This window comes from Pseudochaenichthys georgianus, unplaced genomic scaffold (genome assembly GCF_902827115.2).
Source record: "Pseudochaenichthys georgianus unplaced genomic scaffold, fPseGeo1.2 scaffold_763_arrow_ctg1, whole genome shotgun sequence".
In the NCBI taxonomy this organism is placed as follows: Eukaryota; Metazoa; Chordata; class Actinopteri; order Perciformes; family Channichthyidae; genus Pseudochaenichthys; species Pseudochaenichthys georgianus.
In genome coordinates, this window is record NW_027263313.1 from 12501 (window position 1) to 31846 (window position 19346).

General features: G+C 44.0%; 1 protein-coding gene across 3 annotated transcripts in view; it reads left to right on the top strand.

The window, feature by feature from the left end:
• The window catches only part of LOC117444244 (dual specificity protein phosphatase CDC14AB-like), a 29301-nt gene extending 10748 nt beyond the window's left edge, over positions 1 to 18553 (top strand). The window contains exons 6-16 of one of the 3 annotated variants that reach the window (XM_034079900.2): positions 306 to 372; positions 1109 to 1171; positions 4067 to 4154; positions 5502 to 5732; positions 6826 to 6964; positions 9318 to 9453; positions 9556 to 9656; positions 9775 to 9822; positions 10159 to 10287; positions 11005 to 11266; positions 16150 to 18553. In XM_034079900.2, coding sequence (XP_033935791.1) covers positions 306 to 372; positions 1109 to 1171; positions 4067 to 4154; positions 5502 to 5732; positions 6826 to 6964; positions 9318 to 9453; positions 9556 to 9656; positions 9775 to 9822; positions 10159 to 10287; positions 11005 to 11266; positions 16150 to 16179 — 1294 coding nt within the window. In that variant the 3' untranslated portion in view covers positions 16180 to 18553. The remainder of the gene's footprint in view (positions 1 to 305; positions 373 to 1108; positions 1172 to 4066; positions 4155 to 5501; positions 5733 to 6825; positions 6965 to 9317; positions 9454 to 9555; positions 9657 to 9774; positions 9823 to 10158; positions 10288 to 11004; positions 11267 to 16149) is intronic. The other 2 variants (XM_034079902.2, XM_034079901.2) reach the window with 2 other exon arrangements.
• Positions 18554 to 19346: the final 793 nt, after the last annotated feature.

Genomic DNA, 19346 nt, shown 5'->3' on the forward strand with positions numbered 1-19346 from the left:
ATACAAAACATTATTGAATTGATAGAGTAATATATATTTATTTATGTCTGTGATGCATATTTACAAACATAATAGTCAAACCATTTTTATTTATTTTTGATTTTATTAATCTGTGTGAATCTTTTTTTCACGCTTACCCTGTTGCTGCTTTGTACATCTGAATTTCCCCTCGGGGATTAATAAAGGTTCATCTTATCTTATCTTAAAATACTATAAGTATGTATGTTTTTGTTCATAAAATGTGGATTATTATTTATTATAACACAGATTTGTATTGATCCTTTGTCTCTTGTGTTTCTCTGCAGGGACGCGTCCTTTGGGAATTGCACCTTCAACCTCACAGTGCTGGACTGTCTGCAGGGCATCAGGAAGGTGAGCTGTGATTGGCTGCTGACAATAGGGCTGCACGATATTGGAAAAAACTGACATTGCGATATTTTCTTCCCCTGCGATATGAAAAAATACAGGAATTGAAGAAAAGATCATCCTTTCTTGAACTTTAATGATACAATTGGTATTTTTCTAACGATATTTAACCGGATGAAGGATTTGTACCCCTGACATGAGAGCCGTGCGAGTTTTCCTTTTGTAGCAAGCGGCAAAATAATTGTAACATGACGTGTTTGAGTTCATTTGCCTCCTTAATATCGCACGTCATAAAAAAAAAAAGTCTCACGTCCTGCGATGTAGGGCTGTACCCGAATATTCGTTCGTTGGAGTACTATTCGGGTTTTAATTTCGTTATTCGTTTTTTTGTTTTTTCCCCCCGTTTATTTTTCAAATTGAATTTATTGAAATCTCCAATATCAACGTAAGAGCTTGTGCCTCTTCGGGGGGTGCTAACACTTAAACATAAACGCTATCCTTTACTTTCTCCGTCTTTATACGTTGATATTACTTTTCTCCGTTAATCTCCGTCACGTTGTTTCCATAGCAACAAAAACTTCCTGTCAACAGCACTACCTCTCCTTCAAAATAAAAGCATGCCCACAAATAGGAAGCCAAGACAAATTACACTTGAGACACAACTGCAAAGTATCAATTGGAAGTTTTGTAAGTTATCTTTTGCCAATGAAATGCTAAATGAATCATGTCTCTGTTGTTTCAGGCTCTGCAACACGGCTTCTTCGACTTCGAGACCTTCGACGTGGACGAGTACGAACACTACGAGGTAAAAACATCACGTTAATGCACTGATACCCCCCTGCACCAGCTGCTCCAGCGGCTCTGTGTGAACCACCTGCAGAGCTGCGTACATAATTTAGTGAGAAGACAAAACGTCAAAAGGTCAGCGCTGCCTTTCAGGAGGTTTTGTTAGGACGAAAGTCACAGCAGACTGACTCGGAACCAGCAGGCCCAAACATTCAGTCAGGCTAAGAAACATATTAGATCATCTATCCTCCTAAATAGTGAACGATCAGAGCTCACATTTTAGTGCAGAAATACTAACTTCTGTCTTTTTTTGGAATGGCACTTCATATCAAAAAGGTTGCCGACCCCTGGTCTAAAAGCTACCGTCTAACTAAATGCTGCCGTGATGAAACTCCATATCATGGATTATCAAGGCTCTGAAACAGTCTGGAGCTCAAAGGCTTTCTCTCTTGCCGTTCCTTTCTACTTCCTGCTTCTTCACACACATGCTCTCCAGCACAGGTTAGCTCTGAGTGTTAGCATGCTAATGTAAACACAGACCATATTACGTCCAAAACAGTCGGGCATTGTTTCTGATAGTAACGTTTCTGATTGGCCCGTGGGTCCACATTTCAGATGTTACGTCATATCGAAGGCTAATCTGGATCAGCTCCGTTGTTCCCCGTTTTTAGAGATTTGGGTACGGAGGGAAAGAGAGAGGGTTTTATTCTCTGACGCTGCGTGAGTTCCCTATCATTTTGCATAAGATGTACTTTGTTAATCCGAATTTGGGAAAACATTGTTGTTGCAGCAGCGTAAAACAAAACAAGGCATTGCACATAATAACTAATTAAAAGATTAGAAATAAACAATACTAAAATATTAACATCTCAAAATAGAAATAAACCAGCATTAGAGGAAAGGATACAAATCTATAAACTGTCTGACCAATAAAAACACTATTGAAGGGGCTATTTTCTGTTAATACTATATACACAATAGAGCGGTGCAGGGATGACGGATGTTTGTAGTTCCACCCTGAAGGAAGCTGCTCGTTCCCTCGACTAACAGCAACTAGATTTCTCCATATCATTTTGGAATATTGTAAAAAATAAGATCTGTGGAAACCTGTTTGATAAATGTTTTGTTCAGCCGGATAATCTCCACACGTCTACTTTTATAACGTTCTAATCATAACTCTAATGTCCAGAAGCTAAATGCTAACGTGATGCTATAAAGGAGCTACAGCGAGTCCAGCCGCACGACTTCAACGTCACGCCGACTTCAGATCCAGATTCAAACACAGACTCTAGATGGAACGAGTTGAAGCGTTTGTCTGAACACTTTGCAGGAGGCAGGGACTGGCTTTCAAGCAGAACAGAAACTAACTCAGAGGAGTGTTCACGTGTTCGGCGTAATGACGTACGACGGCCTCCACGACTTCTGAAGTCCTGTTCAGCCGCTTGGTAACAACCATCGTTTCTCAGACACGTCCACTCCACTGATTTAATGTCCTAGAACAAAACGTGATCCGTCTCTTCGTCTCGACCTCAGACCTTAGTTCAGATAGTTTCTAAAAACATGTTCTAAAGTCCCGTTGGCTCTGAGCAGGGCCGAACTGGGACAAAGTCAGGCCGGGAATGAAACACCCAGCCAGGCCACTACCAGTTTTTTTTGTGCCATTTTGCTGGATTTATTTGTCAATATTTACAGCGTTGCTGCCCGTAGGGATAGCCCTCTGGTTTAAATCTACTACCCAAAAATAAACATATGGACAGGGGTCACTATTTAAAAAAAAAAATTAAAATCTATTTAGGAACCTAACCATGTGAACATTAAGTGGGGGTGGACCTCAAATCCTCTAGGGGGGTCCGGGGGCATGCTCCCCCGGTAAGATTTGTTTGTTAAATGCATCAATCTGGTGCACTTTGAGGGGGAAATAAAGAGACTACACCCATATGAAACAGAACTGTATACATTTAAATAATCATCAGAACATGGCCATAACCAATAACATCCCATATCCAATATGAAAAAACATTGAAACTTGTTTATTTGTTTTTGGTTCATTTATAGTTGTGAGTGTGTCTGTGCCCCCTCTCCCTCGTCTCCCCTGCTCCTCTTTGAGGCAGCAGCAAAGACTAGTTTTAGCTCTCAACAAGTTTATCTTACCTTTTTTTCACCTTTTTTTTTTATTATTCATGCATATTTCACTAATCACTCCCCCCTCAAATGGAAATATGTGTTTACATAAATGGTGACCAAACCGTTTGAGACCCACAGAGAACTTAGACTAAGTTAACTATCTCTGAGTCCTTTACCTCACCTGAGCTGTAGTTGTCTCTCAGTCTGGCTGCAGAGGATTCTCCTCCACATTGTTGTTGAAACAGCTCCTGATATCCATTAGCGCAGCTAGCTAGCACCAGATGCTAACAGCAATAATACACGTAACCGGTGCGCGCGCTTTCTCGCTCGGGCCACACATACACACACACCCTCCCGAGCTTGAATGACACACAGAGACCAATCGAGGGCATTAGAGTGATCTGTATGAAAGTGGCCATGTCGGCAGGCCACATCATGGAGGCAGCCAGTCGCCCTCTGTGAGGCAGAGGCAGACCCACATTTGCGCAGCGTTGCGTTCACAATACATTAAAAAAAAGATTCCTCAGGCCAGCAGGCGCCAGGCCATCTGGAACCTCCCGGTGCTCCCGGTGGCCAGTCCGGGCCTGGCTCTGAGACGAGGGAACAGGAAGTGGTGAAATGCTGACTCACTTCTTTTAGGACTCGTTCCTGCACCTCTCGATGTAGGCAGGATATTATCGACATCAAGTGTGCACGGAATGGATATTCAATTAAATATAAATAATACATGGACAGTGTGAATGCTATAAGTCCAGTTGACTCTGTTGTTCTTGACCCCGTGTCTCTGCAGCGGGTGGAGAACGGAGATCTGAACTGGATCGTCCCGGGGAAGTTCCTGGCCTTCAGCGGCCCGCATCCGAAAAGCAAAATAGAGAACGGTGAGTTCAAGGACCTGAAACGGGATCAGAGGATACTAAGGCGGCCACCTCTTCCTATCGATGTTCCTGAATGTGTTCTTCGTCAGATTCATGGCGTGTTCTTAAACCGCAGCTTCGTTCCTTCCCTTCCTCGTGTAATGATGAGTCCCTTTGTCTTCGGTCATTGAGGGCGGGTTCGTCTTAATTATCAGGTTTAACTCCCGACACATTAAAGTTCATGAGACTGCAGGGCCGTGTGCAGAAGCTGAACGGGTTGAGGAGGAAAGTCTGAAGAGGGTGGAGCATCGGACCGTGCACTCAAAATAAGTTCAGAAGTTGTGAAGCGGAGGACCTTCAGCAGGAAGTGGAGGACCTTCAGCAGGAAGCGGAGGACCTTCAGCAGGTAGTGGAGGACCTTCAGCAGGAAGTGGAGGACCTTCAGCAGGAAGTGGAGGACCTTCAGCAGGTAGTGGAGGACCTTCAGCAGGAAGCGGAGGACCTTCAGCAGGAAGCGGAGGACCTTCAGCAGGTAGTGGAGGACCTTCAGCAGGAAGTGGAGGACCTTCAGCAGGAAGTGGAGGACCTTCAGCAGGTAGTGGAGGACCTTCAGCAGGAAGCGGAGGACCTTCAGCAGGAAGCGGAGGACCTTCAGCAGGTAGTGGAGGACCTTCAGCAGGAAGTGGAGGACCTTCAGCAGGTAGTGGAGGACCTTCAGCAGGTAGTGGAGGACCTTCAGCAGGAAGCGGAGGACCTTCAGCAGGAAGTGGAGGACCTTCAGCAGGAAGTGGAGGACCTTCAGCAGGAAGTGGAGGACCTTCAGCAGGAAGTGGAACAGGCTCATCTTTAGTCGGGAGAGATTATACAGTAACACTCGGGATCTGAATGAAACGGCCATGTCGTTGCTGCTATCGATACTTCCTACCGTTTCTTCTGTTGCTGTTGTTGTTCTTTCTGTTGTTGCTATTCTTGTTGTTGTTACTTCTGTTTTAGCTTTTGTTCCTGTTGTTGTTGTTCCTGTGTAACCCCTGTGATTGTTGTTGTTGTTGTTGTTGTTGCTCGTGTTGAAGCTGCTGTGGTTCCTACTGTAGTTGTACTAGGGCTGCTCCATTATAGCAAAAATCATAATCACGATCATTTTGGTCAATAATTGATATCACTATTAATAATACGATTAGTTGCACAGCCCTAAGTTGTTCCTCTGTAACCCCCTTTATTGTTGGTTTGTTATTATTGTTGTTGTTGCTGTTTTTGTTGATGCTGTTATTGTTCCTGTTGCTATTGTGTTACCCCTTCAGTTGTTGTTACTTTTGACTGTTGTTGTTGTTGTTTCTGTTCCTGTGTAACCCTGTTGTTGCTCCGCCCCCTCAGGTTACCCTCTCCACGCCCCCGAGGCGTACTTCCCGTACTTCAGGAAGAACAACGTGTCCACGGTGGTGCGTCTGAACAAGAAGATCTACGACTCCAAGCGCTTCACGGACGCCGGCTTCGATCACACCGACATGTTCTTCTTGGACGGCAGCACGCCGAGCGACGCCATCACGCGCCGCTTCCTTCACGTCTGCGAGAGCACGGACGGCGCCGTGGCCGTCCACTGCAAGGGTGAGGACCACTAAAGGGTTTTAATGTCATATGCACCTGAGCTACAGGGTAGAAATCATATAACCCGAGCTGCTCCAACGAGGTATAATAAAATACAAATATACAAATAGTGCAAGAAGTCTATATACACGTAAATAGAATATGATATGTCCCATCTGTGAACATATTGGAAACAACACATGAGGGCAGTCTGATCAAGATCCACCGCTCTTAATAAGATATATATTTTAGGGCTGTCAAACGATTAACATTTTTAATCAGATTAATCACCATTCGAACTATGTCCAAAATATGCCATTTCTTTATGTATATTGTTGAATGGAAAGATAAATGAAAGAAGGCAGATATATCCATCTCCCTCCGCAGCCGGTTGGCGTAGTTTTGGCTCAGTTCCGTTGTACAGACCGACGTTAACAGCAGCCTGTCTGTGCTCACGGAGACCGACTCTGACGTCCGGGGATCGAACCGCCTTCTGGAAAAGCTTCACAAGTACGTCGGTACGCAAATGCGCTTTGTGACACAAGTGACGGGACGCATTTCAGATTACGCACATACCCTGCGTACCAGTTATGTGTTACCTGTACTACAGCAAAAGTATTCTCCGTCGGGACTTCCTGCAACAACACCACGCCGTTATCTTGATTCTGATTGGCCAGAAGACATTATCAAAGATGTTCTATTGAGAAGACGATCACTACCTGACAAAAGTTTTCAAAACCGTTTCTGGTCTTCGGTATTTCCAGACAAGCGGCTGAAATCAGTCTGACTAACTGCTGTCTGTGCAATTCTCCGCACGAGTTGGCAGACTTTATTTTGCTTACTTTAACATCATGTCTCATGGTGGGGCTAAGCCATTTCTTGGTATGGGTGCAGCCTACCCCAGCCATACCCTGGCGCTGCCACTGGTGGCACGTATGGGGCGGGCCATTCTGCACATGCGTTAAATGCGTTAAATATTTTAACGCAATTAATAAAAAAAAAAAATTACCGCCGTTAACGCGATAATTTTGACAGCACTAATATATATATATATATATATATATATATATATATAATGTTTGTTACATTACATCTCTCTCTCTCTTCCTGACAGCTGGTCTGGGCAGGACGGGCAGTCTGATTGGCTGTTACCTGATGAAGCATTACCGCTTCACAGCAGCTGAGGCCATCGCCTGGATCCGGGTCTGCAGACCGGGCTCTGTGATTGGACCTCAGCAGAACTTCCTGGAAGAGTGAGTCCATTGTTATTTATCCTCCTCTCACAGTCTTCAGAAAGACACAGAGATTTCACCACTTCCTGTCCCCTGGTCTGGAGGTCAATGGTTTTCCGAACGTGTTTTTTGACTGTTTGCCTGAATGAGACGACTAAACGTCATCACACCCAACATTAGCCTCCTTTACCTTAGCGGTGGTGACGTGAAGTCATGTGACCGTGCTGTAGTTCCTTTATAGCCCAACATTAGCCTCCTTTAGCTTAGCGGTGGTGACGTGAAGTCATGTGACCGTGCTGTAGTTCCTTTATAGCCCAACATTAGCCTCCTTTACCTTAGCGGTGGTGACGTGAAGTCATGTGACCGTGCTGTAGTTCCTTTATAGCCCAACATTAGCCTCCTTTAGCTTAGCGGTGGTGACGTGAAGTCATGTGACCGTGCTGTAGTTCCTTTATAGCCCAACATTAGCCTCCTTTAGCTTAGCGGTGGTGACGTGAAGTCATGTGACCGTGCTGTAGTTCCTTTATAGCCCAACATTAGCCTCCTTTAGCTTAGCGGTGGTGACGTGAAGTCATGTGACCGTGCTGTAGTTCCTTTATAGCCCAACATTAGCCTCCTTTAGCTTAGCGGTGGAGACGTGAAGTCATGTGACCGTAATGTAGTTCCTTTATAGCCCAAAATTAGCCTCCTTTAGCTTAGCGGTGGTGACGTGAAGTCATGTGACCGTGCTGTAGTTCCTTTATAGCCCAACATTAGCCTCCTTTAGCTTAGCGGTGGAGACGTGAAGTCATGTGACCGTGCTGTAGTTCCTTTATAGCCCAACATTAGCCTCCTTTAGCTTAGCGGTGGTGACGTGAAGTCATGTGACCGTGCTGTAGTTCCTTTATAGCCCAACATTAGCCTCCTTTAGCTTAGCGGTGGTGACGTGAAGTCATGTGACCGTGCTGTAGTTCCTTTATAGCCCAACATTAGCCTCCTTTAGCTTAGCGGTGGTGACGTGAAGTCATGTGACCGTGCTGTAGTTCCTTTATAGCCCAACATTAGCCTCCTTTAGCTTAGCGGTGGTGACGTGAAGTCATGTGACCGCGCTGTAGTTCCTTTATAGCCCAACATTAGCCTCCTTTAGCTTAGCGGTGGTGACGTGAAGTCATGTGACCGTGCTGTAGTTCCTTTATAGCCCAACATTAGCCTCCTTTAGCTTAGCGGTGGTGACGTGAAGTCATGTGACCGTGCTGTAGTTCCTTTATAGCCCAACATTAGCCTCCTTTAGCTTAGCGGTGGTGACGTGAAGTCATGTGACCGTGCTGTACTTCCTTTATAGCCCAACGTTAGCCTCCTTTAGCTTAGCGGTGGTGACGTGAAGTCATGTGACCAGGCTGTAGTTCCATTATTTATTCCAATAATCCTAACTCACATGTATAAATCCCAGGGCCAGGGAGATGCTGCCTTCAGGGACCAGCAGAGAAGTACGACATCCCTGCAGCGCTCTCAAGAGTAATAAATGAAGGAAAATGTAGCGTCGTGTAGCTTTTGTAAGATTTGTTTAATGAGCTTAAACAGTTGTTCCTCATTATAAGCCTGGGAAAGGTGAAGATGTGTGTGTGTGTGTGTGTGTGTGTGTGTGTGTGTGTGTGTGTGTGTGTGTGTGTGTGTGTGGTGTGTGTGTGTGTGTGTGTGTGTGTGTGTGTGTGTGTGTGTTGTGTGTGTGTGTGTGTGTGTGTGTGTGTGTGTGTGTGTGTGTGTGTGTGTGTGTGTGTGTGTGTGTGTGTGTGTGTGGTGTGTGTGTGTGTGTGTGTGTGTGTGTGTGTGTGTGTGTGTGTGTGTGTGTGTGTGTGTGTCGGCTGCGTCCGGCAGTCAACATGTGTTTGGACCTGGTTCCTTCAGCTCTACTGGGTCACATTATCTTCACCAGAACATTCCCACTGTAGTGCCAGTCCCCTCCATAAAACAAAAGGTTAACAAACAATCGTGTGCAGAGTTCACCCAGAAACCCTCAGTGTGCTGACACAAGAGTGTGTGTGCTGTGCGTGTGTGCGTGTGTGCTGGGTGTGTCTGCCAATCGGTGTGTTTGTGTTGGCCTCCAGGCCTCAGAGTGGGCAGATTCAATCTCAGATGTAAACACGTTTAACAGAAACCAGGCTGCTGGCTGCGAGTGTGTGAATGTGCTGACACACACACACACACACACACACACACACACACACACAGCTGCTGTGGTAAAAACCTGGGTACGTGTACTTTTATAATTAAGTAGTTTAGTATTTTTTAGGTGTTCAGAAGCAGAAGGATTACATTAGCGGTGTAAAGACTCAATAATACCGTTGTCTTTATATATTTATTTATTTACAGTTACGTTTTGTGTGTGTGTCTGCAGGAAGCAGGCATCAATGTGGTTGCTAGGTGACAGCCAGCGTTCCCAGAAGGCTAAACTGGAGGAGAGGGCGACGTCTCACCTCATCAGCAACATGGACGACCTCTCACTGAACCCCCCCCACAGCAACCTGCACGAGGTCAGACACACACACACACACACACACTACACACCTCTGTAATCTACATCATTTCTATGTCTGCTGTCGGTGGCTCATGGTGTGTTTTGTTTCGTCCTGCAGAGCGAGACGGTGGACGTGGGTCCGGGTCTGACTCAGGGAGACAAACTGAGAGCCTTAAAGAACCGCCGGTCCCCCCGACCCGCCACCGCCGGGGCCCTCAGGTACCAGAAGTGTGTGTGTGTGTGTGTGTGTGTGTGTGTGTGTGTGTGTGTGTGTGTGTGTGTGTTTGTGTGTGTGTGTGTGTGGTGGGGGGGGTAGTAACAGAGTGTTTTCTCTCAGGGTGGAAGAGGTGAAGATCCACAGCAGGCCGGCCTCGCAGCCTCTCAGGTAAATCCTGCGTGTTATTTAGCCCTCAGTCTGGACTGACAGGAGACACTGAACACGTTATGATGAACTGAGTTATACATTTATTATAAAAATGTTAAGATAAAACGTTCAGGCGTTTATAGCAGCAACAGGTCAGAGTTAAAAAAAACAGGATTCACACGAGGTACAAATACAGACAAAATATAAAATTACAATAATAATACAAAATGTTTTTAAAATAAAGTGATAAAGTAACTGAAACAAATATGACTAATTATGTATTGTAATGCTTCACCTTAATGAAAATAGTGGAGGTGAATCGTGTTGATGGTGGTGTGTGTGTGTGTGTGTGTGTAGACTGTCGATGGGCGGTGGTCAGGGACCTGCTTCCCCCCTCAAGTCCTCCAAGTTCCCATCATCCTCTACTTCTGCCGCCGCCAAGAGGATCGGGAGAAGTTCGTCCACTACGGTGTCCAACATCAGGAGGTCAGTGTCGCCCACTTCCTGTCTCACTCAGGATACGATGTAAATATATTTTAATGTATAACCGATCAAAGAGTAGCTGCCTGTCGCGAGTCAACACAGATTGAAATGGTGTGTGCCGGGTTCAGGTTGAAGACGGATACGTTTTTAATACGTGTTGAATCTGACATGAAATAAACGAGTCATGCTCTCAAGCGGGAAACTTCTCTCTTCAATAAAAGATTAGGGTATTTGGATATATAGAAGAACTCAGAGGAGCAGTTCGTCACTGCAGTGAGACTAAGAGCAGGCACACACACACACACACACACACACACAGCAGGCTGCAGCCTTTCCTCACACTGACAGTAACGTTAGCGACACAGACACAAACGCACACACACACATATACAGACACACACACGGACACACACACACACACACACATATATACACACACACACACACACAGACACACACACACAGACACACACATATACACAGACACACACACACACACACACACACACACACACACACACACACACACACACACACACACACACACACACAGACAGACAGCAGGCAACAGTAACGTTAGCAGCACACACACTTCTGACCCCACAGCTATACTAACGGATCCAGTGGAGACACTGTGTCCATGACAACGAGCATGCTGTGTGTGTGTGTAGGGTTACATTGTGTGTTGTGTTACATTGTGTGTGTGTGTGTGTGTTGCAGCTCTCGGTTGGCCTCCTCTCTCAGCGATCTTTACTCCGACCTGGATGACTCCTCCTCCCCTTCCTCCCCCTCTGTGTCTCTCGGCCCCTCCCCCTCCCATATGGCCCCTCCTCCCTCTCTGGGTCGCTTTGGTAACGGGGTTCGCGGTGCACATCTCGAGGTGAACAACAACGGCGGTGAAGGCCGGCCTCAGGACCCCTACAGGGTCTCCCACGGCGCTCTGCAGGGGCCGGCAGGACGCTACCTGAGCCGCTCCATACCTGTGAGTCAGCAGCAGCTCTCACTCTGACATCACGCACACACCTGGAACTCACACGGCAGGATGAGGACAATGTGAGGAGTAAAACTATTAGCAATGTACAACGAAAACAGAAACAAGCGTGTGGTAGGCAGTCCTCTAAATTATGTAAACAGTAGGGGTGTAACGGTTCACAGAAGTCACGGTGCGGTTCGTACCTCGGTTTGGGGGTCACGGTTCGGTACGACAAGAAAAAGCAAAAAAAAGTCCCAAATGCATCATTCCAGGTTTGTTGTTATTTATGTTTGAACAGTAGCGCAAGTTTCAGTCTCAAAATAAGGAACTCTGACATTTTGAATAATTAACTGTATTAAACAGTTAAAAACAAACCACACACACTCAGATGGCCAGAGTATCTATAATGGCTGATGTCAAACTAAAAGGTTTCATCAAGCTGTAAAACTAAAAAGAATGTCTTACATCATAAATAATAAGAAAGTGTTTCAAGAGCGCAAAGTCGTTGAAAAACATATGCCAAAAGCTTCCGTTATTTATTTTGGTCTCTCGGCTCTCACGTCTATTGGCTTCTTAAAAACAGCGGGGATCAGCTGTTATCTTCCGCCGGGCTCCGGTGATTGGCTAATCTGGGTGATGCCTTCTGATGTGATTTAGCATGTTTGGCGTGTGTTCCCATTAGCATAGCGCACCGCTATCGAACAACGCCGACACACCGTCCTCTTCCGATCCACCACTCGCACACTTCATCGTTATTGTAGTCCACAGGAAGTGTTCCCACACAGCTGATTTAAAAGAAGCAGGTGGGTTCTAGCTCCTGTGTGTTATCTGAAATCGCCATACTAACTTTAGTTCTTCTTGTATTTAGTTCGTTTTGTTGTTGTGTTTCTTCTTGTTCTTCATTTGTTGTTTAAGGGCGGCTGGCAAACAGCTTTTAGGCGCAATACCGCCCCCTGGATTATAAATAGTGTAATGGATACTGCCCTGAAGGACAGACCTTTTTCCCACTCGTAAAAATAAGACGTATTCGCCGTGTGACTGCATGTGCCGAACTGTGACGTCCGAACCGTGACGAATACGGATACCGTTACACCCCTAGTAAACAGGAAATAGTAAACACACAATAATAAGAAGGAATACATTTATTTATTTTAGGGACAGTTGAAAATAAGTTTCTGTTGCTTTTAACCCTTAGATGCACAGGTGGGTCTTCTTGGACCCGGTGAGGTGGTTTTCTTGAAGTATCTTTGTAATTAAACATTTTTTCTTATTTCATATTCCAGCGAAAAACATGTTTTGGATATCACGCCATCATTTACATTTTTAATTTTAAGAAATTGTAGTATTTCTACCCCGAGCTTCCAGAAGTGGGTCAAAAATGACCCGCATGCATTTCCTTTGGGATCCTCTGATTCTAATCACCTGTTGCTGTCAGGAATACATTCACTGTGGACCACACAGACGACATCACACGTGACACCTCTCAGGGAGATTATTTTACACAGCGAGATCTGAAACCTGTCAGTATAATAATAATAATAATACATTATATTTGTATAGGGCTTTTCAAGGACTCAAAATCACTTTACAATATAAGGGAAGGTTAGGGTGGGGAGTGTAGGACTATCAGACTTGATCAACCGGCATGGATTGATGGGGGGGGGGGGGGCTTTGAGTAGACCAGAGGAGAGGAGATGAGTTTTGAAAAGGGACTGGAACACCGTGAGGGTCTCAGAAAAGCGGAGATCTTTGCATCGATATCTTCAAAACGTTTTTTTTCAAAATGTAATTTTTTTTCCTAAAATTATAAATACTGAAAAGTTAAATATAAAATATTTCTAATGTGAACCAAAATATAATACTAAATATTATACAAGTGATTTTTCTAAACCAAAATGAATGGCATAAAAACACATATTATTGAAATACGGGTCCTTTTTGACCCACTTATGGAGGAGTGCAGGGTCCAGCCACTCGGGCATCTAAGGGTTAAATAAACCTAATGTTTCCTTAGAAGAAGGGCAACAGCACGTTAGCTTAGCTTAGCATAAAGACTGGAAACGGGGGGAAACTGCTAGCCTGGCTGACTCCACACCTCTTACAGCCTGAAGAGTTTAAATATTCCTTTAAATAAAAGACAGTGAATGAAATGTGTTGATAAAAAAACATTTTGTAATCCTTTATATTCTGTGAAGTTACTCGCCGTCATGTTGCAGAGAATCAGTGTTCTCGGGCTTCTTTTAAATATGAAGAAGAAGCGAAAACATAAATGAGGTATAACACATTGAAGATGGCGGTCATACTGCGTGACCCTCCGGTGTGTGTGTGATCTCCTCTCTGCTGGTTCTCTAACTCTGTCTCCATCGATCTGTTGAAGACCTCACACTGACCCTCTGCCTCGTTCATTCGGCCCGTGTAAACTAATATGATAACTGAGAGTAAGAAACGTCCCCATCGGTTCCAATTATAAGCTCAATTCTGTAAAATGCTGCTTTCTGTTATATCAGATTTATTATTTATTATAATTTGAACAAACCCTCCGAGCATTTAGTTTTTATTTAAAGGGGTCCCTCTCCTGTGGTGTGCTCTGTAGGTGTTAGTGGCTAAAATCCCTGTCCCCCCCCCCCCCACCTGAAACACCTCCATTGGTCTCCTTTGTTTACTTCCAGGACATGGTGACATCACTATGAAACACTCTTGGCTCCTATTGGATAGGGCTCCAACACATTGTACGTGATAGGCTAAGGGGCGGGACATCGCTAAGCTGGTTGACCAATCAGAAGAGAACTGACCAGCTAACCAATCGGGCCTGGGCTCTGGTTTCAGACAGAGGGTGAAAAGAGGTGCTGCAGCACAGACAGTATGAGAACAATAAAGAGCTTTAGAACATTAAAGCATGGAGAGGACTCTTTAAAGTAGAGACTCTACATACTGATATACACCTGAACATCAGCAGGAGAGGACTCTTTAAAGTAGAGACACTACATACTGATATACACCTGAACATCAACAGGAGAGGACTCTTTAAAGTAGAGACACTACATACTGATATACACCTGAACATCAGCAGGAGAGGACTCTTTAAAGTAGAGACACTACATACTGATATACACCTGAACATCAGCAGGAGAGGACTCTTTAAAGTAGAGACACTACATACTGATATACACCTGAACATCAGCAGGAGAGGACTCTTTAAAGTAGAGACACTACATACTGATATACACCTGAACATCAGCAGGAGAGGACTCTTTAAAGTAGAGACACTACATACTGATATACACCTGAACATCAGCAGGAGAGGACTCTTTAAAGTAGAGACACTACATACTGATATACACCTGAACATCAGCAGGAGAGGACTCTTTAAAGTAGAGACACTACATACTGATATACACCTGAACATCAGCAGGAGAGGACTCTTTAAAGTAGAGACACTACATCCTGATATACACCTGGACATCAGCGGGAGAGGACTCTTTAAAGTAGAGACACTACATACTGATATACACCTGAACATCAGCAGGAGAGGACTCTTTAAAGTAGAGACACTACATCCTGATATACACCTGAACATCAGCGGGAGAGGACTCTTTAAAGTAGAGACACTACATACTGATATACACCTGAACATCAGCAGGAGAGGACTCTTTAAAGTAGAGACACTACATACTGATATACACCTGAACATCAGCAGGAGAGGACTCTTTAAAGTAGAGACACTACATCCTGATATACACCTGAACATCAGCGGGAGAGGACTCTTTAAAGTAGAGACACTACATACTGATATACACCTGAACATCAGAGGACTCTTTCAAGCAGAGACACTACATACTGATATACACCTGAACATCAGCGGGAGAGGACTCTTTAAAGTATCTGGGCTGAAATTATGTAACAGATTTTAAAAAGGGAAGCATATTTGTATAAAATGTTTTGTCCTTTTTTGTATTGAGGCACGAGGGTTTAGTGAATCTTTCACATTTAACGGTCTGCTCGTGTATTTCATGTTTCACGTTTGACCCGATGTCTCTGGGGGTTTCATTTCCAACGGTGATTTTTAAGTTTCACATTAACTTCACTAACATGAAGCTGCTGACGCTAATCATGATTACTATAATCCTCCTTCCCCTCCTCTGAAGAAACAGGAAGCTTCGGCCACACTGCGATGCACGCAGACACGATGAACCTCAGGTCTTCTCTGATGTCCTGTTTCTCATATCCCTCATTCCACTTTTAAAGAGATGTCCGAAGTGCACATCAGTCAAAGAGAGCCGATTATTCAAAATACAAAAACGTATGAAATATTTTAAAAGTATTTACTAAACTCTGAGTAGTCGTATTATATATTAGTATTTATCAAATGAAAAGCACAACAAATAATTTCCTTTCCAATCGGTTTGATATTTGTTTACAGTTTTAATCACTTTATTATGCCCCTCCCACTTCGGAACCCCTCGACCAATCAGCAGCGATACTTTCCAACTCTTTGCCCGAGAACTCGTAGCAAAGCGTTGATCGAGACGACGCTGCAAGATAACATCTCGATTCTGACAGGAAGCTGCAAACTGATTTCAGGATGAAGGAGAAGTGTGCAGCGCCCCCTGCTGCTCAACTTTATGTGATGTTTTATTTGTATGTTTTAATGATTTTAAAAACACAGAGGCCGTTTCTCAATCGCAAGTAAAACTGCTGCAGATCAACGATTTAAGTATACTACGTCAGAGTGGCGCCGAAGGACTGTTTGAACGCATGTTAAGCATTCTGCGCCACTCTGACGTCGTATACTTGAAATAGTGGCTCTGCAGCATGTGTACTCGACATTGAGGAACGGCCTGTGTGCTGTCCCAGAGACGACCTCTGACCCTGCCCTTTGTGTTTTCCTACAGTCTCTTCAGTCTGACTACATCCAGTACTAAAACTACACGTCTCACCTGAGGACTCATTACCCACAACCCCCTCTGTGTGGGGCACGCTCAAAGGGAAGCTAATAAAGCAGCTCAGAGACTGAAGAGACTCAACAGCAGCTGTGATCACTGTACGCTAATGAGTAGCATGCTAATAAGGGGCACGCTAAGTAGCGGTATGTAAATGAGCAATATGCTAGCTAGCGACATGCTAACGAGCTGTCTGTAAATATGATGTAATCTACACGCGTGTTTTTGGCTGAAGAAGATATATTTAGATAAGACAGATTTTATATTTCTTATTTGTGACAGAAAAAGATATTTTTGTTTCTTTTGATAAAGCGAAGGATCAGCTGACGGCGACCCTCCGTCGCCATAGTTACAGTGTTTACTTCCTGCCTCTACAGCAATAATAACAATAATAACAATAACAGTAGAAGATAAGGGACCCAAAAGCTGACCGTAAGTAACCTAACTCAGGAAAACAGACTGTGTGGGTGTGTGTGTGTGTGTGTCTGTGTGTGTCTCAGCCTTAAGAAGCTTCTGATTTTTTTATTTTGAAACGAACAGCAGAAACTAAATGAATTCACTTGAGAAAAATGCGTGTTCCTCACTTGGAACTTGGTCAGACGATGCCTCCAGGCTCCGCGATGCCTTCAGGCTCCGCGATGCCTTCAGGCTCCTCCGCGATGCCTCCAGGCTCCGCGATGCCTTCAGGCTCCGCGATGCCTCCAGGCTCCGCGATGCCTCCAGGCTCCGCGATGCCTTCAGGCTCCTCCGCGATGCCTCCAGGCTCCGCGATGCCTCCAGGCTCCGCGATGCCTCCAGGCTCCGCGATGCCTCCAGGCTCCGTGATGCCTTCAGGCTCCTCCGCGATGCCTTCAGGCTCCGCACTGACTCCTTCGCTTCTTTTAGATTTTTAAGGTATCTCCTTAAATCAGTATTACAGAACAAAGTATATATTTTTCTCAAGTGAATGTATTCCCCTTCTGAAGACATCTGAGGGTTTGAAATATTTCTGTTTTTTTATTTTTGGGTCACATGAGAAAAAATACATTTCTATTTCAGCAGATAAAAAAGATTCAAAGATGTATTGTCATGTCGTAAACACAACTACGGTGCAGCGATGCAATGCATGGAAAACGTAGCTCACAGGTTCCTCAACAGTGCAATAACAGGACATACCTTTTTATAAACATCAAATAATGATAAAACATTGCTGTGAGAGTTTGGAACATTGAACAATGTGAATCTATTCGAGCAGACCTCAACAATAGAGCTATGATCAGTAGAACTGGCCGTGACCTGGGACCTTTAATATTATAATTTATATTCACTGCAAACTGAAGACACGTATTTAAAACTTTTAACTTTTTAATTTCCGATGATTTAATAATTATTGAAGAGACATGAATTTTTTTTAATGTTTTTATTTGATCTTAAGAGTTTAGTTCACATTAATGAACTAATAATAATATTTTACACTTTTAAATGTCTTGACAAATAAATAACAAATATCATTAATGTTCGTTTTTTTTACTTAAAAACACTTGAAATGTGCAATAACTGATAAATAATATAAGTATGAATCTGTTTGAGCAGGTTAACGTAAACAAACTGATTTTTATAAACATTATTTTGTTTTGTTTTTGATCATGTGACGCCGGCTCATTCGGAAATATTTGAATCCTTGGTTGTGTTTCTGTCAGCTGATTGGCTGTCCCAACACCAGCTGACTGCTCTGAGGGCTCTGATTGGCTGAGAGGTGGATGTTTGAATGTGTGTTTGTTCAGATGGAGGTCAGGAAATATTTTCATATATCACATGAAGACATTCAGGAGGAATGAGGTGTGTGTGTGTTTAAAGGTGTGTGTGTGTGTGTGTGTGTGTGTGTGTGTGTGTGTGTGTTTCTTTAAAGGGAAGTGTGTGTGTGTTTAAAGGGGTGTGTGTGTGTGTGTGTGTGTGTGTGTGTGTGTGTGTGTGTGTTTCTTTAAAGGGAAGTGTGTGTGTGTTTAAAGGGAAGTGTGTGTGTATCCGTTAGTATAGCTGTGGGGTCAGAAGTGTGTGTGCTGCTAACGTTACTGTTGCCTGCTGTCTGTGTGTGTGTGTGTGTGTGTGTGTGTGTGTGTGTGTGTGTGTGTGTGTGTGTGTGTGTGTGTGTGTGTGTGTGTTTAAAGGGAAGTGTGTGTTCATCAGCTGGTTGATATGTATATCAAAGGTTTCTCTGAAGTGCCTTCAACAGCAGAAGGCTTTTATTTTGAAATGCCCCCCCCCCCCCCGTCCTGATTGGCTGTTTGACTTGATCCTGTTGTATTGTAATGTTTCAGTATTTTACTAAAGGGAAAAGTTAGAAAATAACTTTAAAATAAACTAATTATTCTTCTGATGCCGTTTCCTGTTTTATATTTGAGTCACAATTCATTTACTAAACTTAAAGGGGACCTATCATGCAAAATGCACTTTGTGATGTCTTCTCTCCATCACCACGTGTCCCCGGTGTGTCCCCGGTGTGTCGGGGAACTCACGCAGCATCAGGAAATAAACCCTCTCTCTTTTCCTCCGTACCCAAATCTCTAAAAACGGGGAACAACGGAGCTGATCCAGATTTGCGTCCGATATGACGTAACATATGAAATGTGGACCCACGGGCCAATCAGAAACGTTGCTGTCAGAAACAATTCCCGACTGTTTTGGACGTGATATGGTCGGTGTTTACATTAGCATGCTAACACTCAGAGCTAACCTGTGCTGGAGAGCATGTGTGTGAAGAAGCAGGAAGTAGAAAGGAACTCACCTTGTAACCGGCAAGAGAGAAAGCCTTTGAGCTCCAGACTGTTTCAGATCCTTGATGATCCATGATATGGCGTTTCATCACGGCAGCATTTAGTTTAGACGGTAGCTGCCGGGTCCCGCATAAGCTCCGCCCCTTTTTTTAAATCTATTTTTTAATTTTTTAAAGCTTTATCCCCAAATCAGCACTTTAGAAACAGGAAGTGGAACAGAGGGATATGAGGCGAGGCTAGAACGATCCGTTTGGTGTTTGGAGCAAAATACTTCATAGACATGTTTTTATATATTGTTAATATCTGAGAGCTCTGCTGTTGCCTAGAAACAGCATGATAGGTGACCTTTAAAAGATACAATTAATAAAGTTTAAGATTCTCAAAAGATACAAAACT